This window comes from Salmo salar, chromosome 10 (genome assembly GCF_965601325.2).
Source record: "Salmo salar chromosome 10, fSalSal1, whole genome shotgun sequence".
In the NCBI taxonomy this organism is placed as follows: Eukaryota; Metazoa; Chordata; class Actinopteri; order Salmoniformes; family Salmonidae; genus Salmo; species Salmo salar.
Window position 1 is genome coordinate 57,180,820 of NC_138300.1, and position 8,853 is coordinate 57,189,672.

At 47.8% G+C, this 8,853-nt stretch overlaps 1 protein-coding gene across 1 annotated transcript; it reads left to right on the forward strand.

Annotated features, from left to right (window-relative positions):
• Window positions 1-1,241: 1,241 nt before the first annotated feature.
• Window positions 1,242-4,895, forward strand: LOC145850444 (espin-like protein). The gene is made up of 6 exons (XM_082957099.1): window positions 1,242-1,626; window positions 1,731-2,162; window positions 2,413-2,577; window positions 2,829-3,095; window positions 3,253-3,984; window positions 4,076-4,895. The coding sequence occupies exons 1-6, from the start codon at window positions 1,495-1,497 to the stop codon at window positions 4,562-4,564; spliced, it is 2,217 nt and encodes a 738-aa protein (XP_082813225.1). The 5' UTR covers window positions 1,242-1,494; the 3' UTR covers window positions 4,565-4,895.
• Window positions 4,896-8,853: the final 3,958 nt, after the last annotated feature.

Consider the following 8,853-nt stretch of genomic DNA (forward strand, 5'->3'; position numbering starts at 1 on the left):
CAATCAATCAATCAGATTCCAAACTCTCCACCATGGCCAAGACCAAAGAGCTCTCCAAGGATGTCAGGGATAAGATTGTAGACCTACACAAGGCTGGAATGGGCTACAAGACCATCGCCAAGCAGCTTGGTGAGAAGGTGACAACAGTTGGTGCGATTATTCGCAAATGGAAGAAACACAAAAGAACTGTCAATCTCCCTCGGCCTGGAGCTCCATGCAAGATCTCACCTCGTGGAGTTGCAATGATCATAAGAACGGTGAGGAATCAGCCCAGAAGTACACGGGAGGATCTTGTCAATGATCTCAAGGCAGCTGGGACCATAGTCACCAAGAAAACAATTGGTAACACACTACGCCGTGAAGGACTGAAATTCTGCAGCGCCCGCAAGGTCCCCTGCTCAAGAAAGCACATATACATGCCCATCTGAAGTTTGCCAATGAACATCTGAATGATTCAGAGGACAACTGGGTGAAAGTGTTGTGGTCAGATGAGACCAAAATGGAGCTCTTTGGCATCAACTCAACTCGCCGTGTTTGGAGGAGGAGGAGGAATGCTGCCTATGACCCCAAGAACACCATCCCCACCGTCAAACATGGAGGTGGAAACATTATGCTTTGGGGGTGTTTTTCTGCTAAGGGACAGGACAACTTCACCGCATCAAAGGGACGATGGACGGGGCCATGTACCGTCAAATCTTGGGTGAGAACCTCCTTCCCTCAGCCAGGGCATTGAAAATGGGTCGTGGATGGGTATTCCAGCATGACAATGACCCAAAACACACAGCCAAGGCAACAAAGGAGTGGCTCAAGAAGAAGCACATTAAGGTCCTGGAGTGGCCTAGCCAGTCTCCAGGCCTTAATCCCAAAGAAAATCTGTGGAGGGAGCTGAAGGTTTGAGTTGCCAAACGTCAGCCTTGAAACCTTAATGACTTGGAGAAGATCTGCAAAGAGGATGGGACAAAATCCCTCCTGAGATGTGTGCAAACCTGGTGGCCAACTACAAGAAATGTCTGACCTCTGTGATTGCCAACAAGGGTTTTGCCACCAAGTACTAAGTCATGTTTTGCAGAGGGGTCAAATACTTATTTCCCTCATTAAAATGCAAATCATTTTATAACATTTTTGACATGCGTTTTTCTGGATTTTTTTGTTGTTATTCTGTCTCTCACTGTTCAAATAAACCTACCATTTAAATTATAGACTGATCATTTCTTTGTCAGTGGGCAAATGTACAAAATCAGCAGGGGATCAAATACTTTTTTCCCTCACTGTATAATGCTGATGAAATCCATTGCATTGGATTTACATTGGATTTCCTCTTTGCTCTTCCTCAGATATTTGTGTTTTTGTATTAATACTCCTATCTGTTATAATTATGGTGTCCGTATTAGGACATCCTGATAATGAAACAAGTCCTGCTGTGTCTGAGGCTGTCCTAATATGGACACCGTATGTAACTGATGAATGATATAGCTTTGTCTTCAACAGAGTAAGATGGTGTCGTTTTCCACAGAAGAAGTCAAACCTTCTGAACAGTCTACTGTTGATCCGACCCAAAACGTCCTTGGGCTCGGTGGCAAAAAACTCCTCTGTGAAATTAAGTCTCCAGAAGCTTCAACAAATGCTGTAATTACTCTCCACTCTCTGATATCTTGTTTCTGTTCTTGGATTAGTAGGTCTATTTGACCAAGTTATTTTAACTGATGTGCGGTATTGCCTTTCTTCAACAGAGTAAAATGGTGGTGAGACATACATTTTCCGCAGACGGAATCAGTCGGAACAAACCTTCTGAAGAAGTGATTACTGTTGATCTGACCAAAAACGTTACACTTGGTGGCAAAAAGCTCCTCACTGAAATTAAGTCTTCAGCTGACGCAGCACACGCAGTAAACACTTACATCAGATTTCCTCTTCTGTTTTTTAAATTCATGTTCTTAGACCACCAAGCTGGTTATAACGGAATGAATGTTAACTCTCTTTGTCTTAAACAGGGTAAGATACTGGTAAAGGCTGAGGTAAAAACTGTCGATCTGGTGAAGGCTTCTGACAAAAATCTCCTGGCTGGCAAAAACCTGCTCGGTGACAAAAAGTTCCTCGACAACATGAAATCTATCACATCTCTGAAACAGACAGAAATAACCACAGTAGCTGTAGCACAAGCAGTAAGCATCACATCACTTCTCTTTCTGATATTTCTCTACTTGGACTAATACTTACTTACTTAGTCCTCTTTGTCTGGTGTGGAACATAAGGCAGCAACAATCTTCTGCCACTGGAGTCTGTCTTTGGTCACAGTTTCTGCCCTGTCCCACGAGAGACCCATCTTGTCCAGCTCAGTCTCCATATTGGACTAATACAACAAGCTGTTATACTGATGGTAAATTGGTGTTGATATTGTTTCGTCACCAACAGAACAGGATGGTAGTTCTGCCCACGGAAGAGGCCAACCTGTCAGATATTGACTACCTGGTTCCCACCCATGACGAGCGGGGTCGGCCAATTGCTGAGTGGAAGAGACAGGTCATGGTGCGTCAGCTACAGGCCAGGCTATTGGATGAGGAGGACCAGAGGAGGAAGGTGAGGCACTCTGATTTCATATTCCAATACGGTCACAGCTCTGATTGGATAACCCATGATGCTGTATGGTCACATCAATAGATCTGGCATGTTATTCGTAGTCATTACACCAATCAGGACATAAAGAGACAGATTCTCAGACCCAGATTAAGTCTACTCATTTCTTGTGTTCCCTCACCGTGTGTATGTCAGTGATATGACGTGTACTGTATATTAAAAAACTCTGTACTGTGTCTCCTCCACCTTTGTAGGAGAATGGGACCAGCACTTCCAAAGCGGTGAATTGGAGGTACTCCCAGGCCCACAACGCTATCCTGGGCCCGTTTGGAGAGCTGTTGACCGAGGATGACCTGATCTACCTGGAGAAGCAGATCCAGAGCGTGTCCAACCAGAAAAACTGTGAAGGCTATGAGACAGAGCTAGCTCGTCTGGCTGAGGAGCTCAGGACCATCCTGCCAGCTCCCATCGTCAACATCACAGCCAGCACTCAGTTCAGAAACCCCAACCAGGAGTCTCAGGTTTGAGTTTATTTGACAACAAAATAATTAAACAGTGTATATACCACAGAGATCCTATTGAATTACATATGTAATTCTATTTTATAAACATGAACTATGTTTCTAGAATCACACAATGAAGTCAATGACTTATTTCCATTGTAATCCCTTAATTAAGGTCCCTCTGCCCGTGTGGTGCAACCGCATCTCAGGCATCGTAAAGAGCATGTCCCTGCTGATGGCCAACCTGGCAGACGGGCCGTACTCTAAGATGCCCAACACAGAGCTATCCACTGTGTTCTCCCAGACCCCAGACAGACCTACTTCTACCCGAGGGCGCAGGGAGAAGATCGAGTCCGAGATCCAACAGTTTGGGGTTTCTGTCCGGAATCTGAAGTCCAACTTTGAAGGTCATGAAGAAGAATCAGAAGAAGAGGTCCCCGCGATGTCAACCATACAGGAGGAAGGCCTGGGGTTAAAGGTCAGAGGAACACAGGAACAGCCAAAAGAGATGAACCCAGCCCCTGAAGCTGACCAGAACAGTGACTCAGGCATAGCCTATGATGACAGCATGACCGACGTTAGGGAAACCACCAGTCTACGGAAGGAACGTATCGTGGTGCTGTTCCTGGGCCACTGGAAGAAGTCAGCCTACACGGTGACTCTGAAGACCAGAGAGGCGGAGAGAAGAGCCAGTGTGGAGGAGGTTGTTGGTAAACCTGGGGGGACAGATGGGAGCGGACCACAGAGGGGATCTCAGATGCCTCTGGGACATTTCTTCAAACAGAGGAGTGTCATCAACAAGATGATTGGTGATTGGAGGAGCATGATCTCCAGCGTTCCATCTCGACAGATCCGCCGTCTCCACCGGCAGCAGGCACCATACTCCCCTGAACAGTTCCTCCCCAAGGTCATTCTGCACTTTATACACACACACAGACACTTTCTACACACACACAAACTGATTGTGATTCTGAATCTCATTCTAATTCCTCCACAAGGTGGACGGGGCGATGGTGGACTATGACAGCCTGACCCTTGACCTCTTTATGCTGGGGTACTTCCACATCCTGGAACTCGAACTCCCCGCGGACGAGAGGAAGATGAGACACCTGCTGTGCTTTGAGGTGTTTGATCACGTTGGTCGTTTCACCTGGGAGAGCATCCGGGAGTTCCACAAGGCCGTCATGATGGACATCGAGGCTGGGAACCGTGAGTGGAAGGACGGCTTCGAGGACATTAAGGTCAAGTTCTTTGGGAACGTGTCAACGACTCAGTCTGAACTGCCAGAGGTAGAGAAACAACAGTTCCTACCAGAGGTCAGGCCTGTGCCCAAAGTCATCCTCCAAACCCCGACACCAGATGAAGGGGCTCTGATTAAACAAGGAACAGACATTTCCAGTTTCAGCAATGATGAGATTTGCAAATACATAGACAGGAGTTTCACTTTCTGGAAAGACAAGGAGGCAGAGATTTTTGATTTTGAGTAGTAGTTGTTTTCACGGTACCTTCTTTTTAAAAATATTTTTTAAATAATTGGTAGTCTTCTGAAATCAAGTTATAGTTATGTAGTCTGCTGATATCAAGTTATAGTAATGTAGTCTGCTGATATGAAGTTATAGTAAGGGATGGCTGTACTGTAAGCGCATTTTATTCTGAGTGTGAATACCTTTGTGTTCTTTGTGAATAGTTGTAACAGCTCTTATTATTTAAAGAGAAAGCAATAAGTAGGCCTACAGTAAACTTTCCAATCTTAGAAACAGGTAGTCAGATGTATAGTACAAGCTATAACATTATTACAATAAAGAAGCATAAAGGACATGCTAGTGTCCATGTGATTTCCTCTGAGAAGAGCCCCAGTACCGTCTGTACACCTACTGATAACATGGTTTTCCTTCGTCACTCACCACTCTGCCACATATCAGTATCAATACTATTAGCATGATGTCACCTTGTACCATGATGTTACATAGTGTAAAAAGAAAACTTTGATATTCTGACAATGATGCCCTTTATGTACTTCACCAAAGTCAGACGAACTTGTGGATACTATTTTTATGTCTCTGTGTTCAGTATGAAGAAAGTTAGAGGTAGTTTCGCAAGCCAATGCTAACTTGCGTTAGTGCAATGACTAGAAGTCTTGGTATCTGCTACCATAGTCTTCCAGTCATTGCGCTAACATCAGTTAGCAACTGCACTACCGCTATGTTATCAACTTCCTTCAAACTGCATGCAGAGACATAAAAATGGTATCCACAAGTTCATCTGACTCTGGGGAATTAGATAAAGGGCCTCAATGCCAAAATCTGGAGAATCCTTTTAAGTATTACGTTTACTACAAGCTTCAGCTTGCCTAGTTAAATAAAAGGTAAAATGTATAAAATAGTAATTATAAATTGACTCCTTAGATCTATTTGCGTGTGTGGGTGGAGTGGGATTTTCGGAGCAGAAGACACCTTTTGGTAACATGATATCCTCACTGGGCAATAGCAAAGTTTTATTTTTTTTGTCTTCTCATTTTGTGAAAGCAAGGAAGAGTCACCTACCCTTGCTAGTAGTTGCCAGCTGGCAGCCTGGCTAGCTGGCTTTAGCCTGGCTAGCTGGCTTTAGTCTGGCTAAAAACATAGCAGGCTAGCTAGCCTTTTTAGCTTTCCATGTGAAATAAAACGATTTATAATAACAACAAAATATGCCCTGGCAAATATTGTTAAACTTGCCTGTGTAACCTAAAACATTATCCCAGTTTAACATACTGCTCGTGTATTCATTCCCAGTTAAAAATAGAACACCATGTTTTGGTCATGTAGAAAAAAAGCACATGGTGTCACGTCCTGGCCAGTATAAGGGTTAATTGTCATTTTAGTTTGGTCAGGACGTGGCAGAGGGTGTTTGTTTTATGTGGTTCGGGGTGGTGTTTTGGTAAAAGGGCGTTTGATTTAGTATTTCCGGGTTTTGGTTTATGATCTATGTTTATGTAATTCTATGTTGAGTCTAGTGTGTCTGTTTCTATGTTTGGGTTCATTGGGGTTGGGACTCTCAATTGAAGGCAGGTGTTGTCTATTTGCCTTTGATTGAGAGTCCCATATATGAGGGTGGGTTTGTGTTTGTCTGTTGTGGGAGATTGTTTTTGCACTGCGTTAGGATAGCATGCAAAACTGTTGCACTGTCATTGTTTATTGTTTTTTCTATAGTGTTCACGTGAGCGATTAATTAAATTAAAAAATGAACACGACATCCGCTGCGTATTGGTCTACATTTTCAGACGACGATTTTGCTATATCGTCAGAAGACGAAGACAGCCGTGACAGAATCTCCCACCAAACCAAGACCAAGCAGCGGAGAGAGGAGCAGCACGCTCAGGATACGGACTATGGGGAGAGATGGACATGGGAGCAGGTTATGGCCGGAGAAGGCCCATGGAGTAAGGCTGGTATGGACCGGGAATGTTTCCGAGGGACACGACTGGCGTTGAAGCACGAGAGGCACCCCCAAGAAATTTTTTTTTGGGGGCACACGGGTAGTTTGGCTAGGCCTAGGAAGAGCCGGAAGCCAGCTACCCGTGGTTTTATGGAGGAGCGTATGAGGTGGAGAGCGCCATGTTTCGCTGAGGAGCGCACTATCTCACCCATACGCACGCACAGGCAGGTGCGCGTTATTCCAGCCCCTCGCAGGTGCCGTGTTAGAGCGGGCATCCAGCCTGGTAGGAGGATGCCTGCGCAGCGCATCTGGTCGCCGGTACGCCTCCGAGGACCAGGCTACTCTACGCACGGCTACCATCAGGCCCCTGCACAACCCAGTCCGCCCTGTACAAGCACCCCACTCGTGCAGGGCTACTAGTTCCATCCAGCCAGGACGGGTTGTGCAGGAGGTAAGATCAAGACCGCCTGTGCGCCTCCATAGCCCTGGGTTTCCAGCTCCTGTCTCTCGTGCGGACCCGGAAGTGCGTCAGCCCAGTCCGACTCGTCCTGTTCCCGCTCCCTGCACTAGCCTGGAGGTGCGTGTTCCCAATCTGGTACGCCCAGTACCAGCACCACGCACCAGGCTTCAAGTGCGTAAACCCAGCCTCGCCAGTCAACAGTCACCAGAGCTGCCCGCCAGTCAAGTCACCAGGGCTGCCCGCCAGTCAAGTCACCAGAGCTGCCCGCCAGTCAACAGTCACCAGAGCTGCCCGCCAGTCAACAGTCACCAGAGCTGCCCGCCAGTCAACAGTCGCCAGTGCCGCCCGTCAGTGAGGAATCGCCAGAGCCGCCCGTCAGTGAAGAGTCGCCAGAGCCACCCACTAGTCAGGAGCTGCCAGAGTGGCCAGACTGCCCGGAGATGCCAGAGTGGCCAGACTGCCCGGAGATGCCAGAGTGGCCAGACTGCCCGGAGATGCCAGAGTGGCCAGACTGCCCGGAGATGCCAGAGTGGCCAGACTGCCCGGAGATGCCAGAGTGGCCAGACTGCCCGGAGATGCCAGAGTGGCCAGACTGCCCGGAGATGCCAGAGTGGCCAGACTGCCCGGAGATGCCAGAGTGGCCAGACTGCCCGGAGATGTCAGAGTGGCCAGACTGCCCGGAGATGTCAGAGTGGCCAGACTGCCCGGAGATGTCAGAGTGGCCAGACTGCCCGAGATGTCAGAGTGGCCAGACTGCCCCGAGCTGCCAGAGTGGCCAGACTGCCCCGAGCTGCCAGAGTGGCCAGACTGCCCCGAGCTGCCAGAGTGGCCAGACTGCCCCGAGCTGCCAGAGTGGCCAGACTGCCCCGAGCTGCCAGAGCTGCCAGACTGCCCCGAGCTGCCAGAGCTGCCAGACTGCCCCGAGCTGCCAGAGCTGCCAGACTGCCCCGAGCTGCCAGAGCTGCCAGACTGCCCCGAGCTGCCAGAGCTGCCAGACTGCCCCGAGCTGCCAGAGCTGCCAGACTGCCCCGAGCTGCCAGAGCTGCCAGACTGCCCCGAGCTGCCAGAGCTGCCAGAGCGGCCAGACTGCCCCGAGCTGCCAGAGCGGCCAGACTGCCCCGAGCTGCCAGAGCGGCCAGACTGCCCCGAGCTGCCAGACTGCCCCGAGCGGGAATTTTTGTTTAGTTGTTGTTTGGGGTTGTTTTTCTTGTTTTCTTAAGGTGCTTCTGGGGGTTAGCACCTTTAAGGGGGGGGGGGGGGGGTACTGTCACGTCCTGGCCAGTATAAGGGTTAATTGTCATTTTAGTTTGGTCAGGACGTGGCAGAGGGTATTTGTTTTATGTGGTTCGGGGTGGTGTTTGGTAAAAGGGCGTTTGATTTAGTATTTCCGGGTTTTGGTTTATGATCTATGTTTATGTCATTCTATGTTGAGTCTAGTGTGTCTGTTTCTATGTTTGGGTTCATTGGGGTTGGGACTCTCAATTGAAGGCAGGTGTTGTCTATTTGCCTTTGTATGAGAGTCCCATATATGAGGGTGTGTTTGTCTGTTGTGGGAGATTGTTTTTGCACTGCGTTAGGATAGCCTGCAAAACTGTTGCACTGTCATTGTTTATTGTTTTTTGTATAGTGTTCACGTGAGCGATTAATTAAATTCAAAAATGAACACGACATCCGCTGCGTATTGGTCTACATTTTCAGACGACGATTTCGCTATATCGTCAGAAGACGAAGACAGCCGTGACACATGGTTAGCAAAAGCACATGGTTAGCAAAAGCACATGGTTAGCAAAAGCACACGGTTAGCTAGCAGGCTACAGCAGGATCTAGCATTTCACAATAGCCTGTAATCACTAGTTATTACTGCTAAACAAAATACCTTTTTGGTGGATTCTTGTTGTTTGG

Coding starts and splice junctions, on each gene's coding strand:
- LOC145850444 (XM_082957099.1), top strand. CDS start 1,495: ATGGTGTCGTTTTCCACAGAAGAAGTCAAACCTTCTGAACAGTCTACT. Junction 2,578..2,828: donor AGGAGGACCAGAGGAGGAAG/GTGAGGCACTCT, acceptor CCACCTTTGTAG/GAGAATGGGACCAGCACTTC. Junction 3,985..4,075: donor CTGAACAGTTCCTCCCCAAG/GTCATTCTGCAC, acceptor TTCCTCCACAAG/GTGGACGGGGCGATGGTGGA.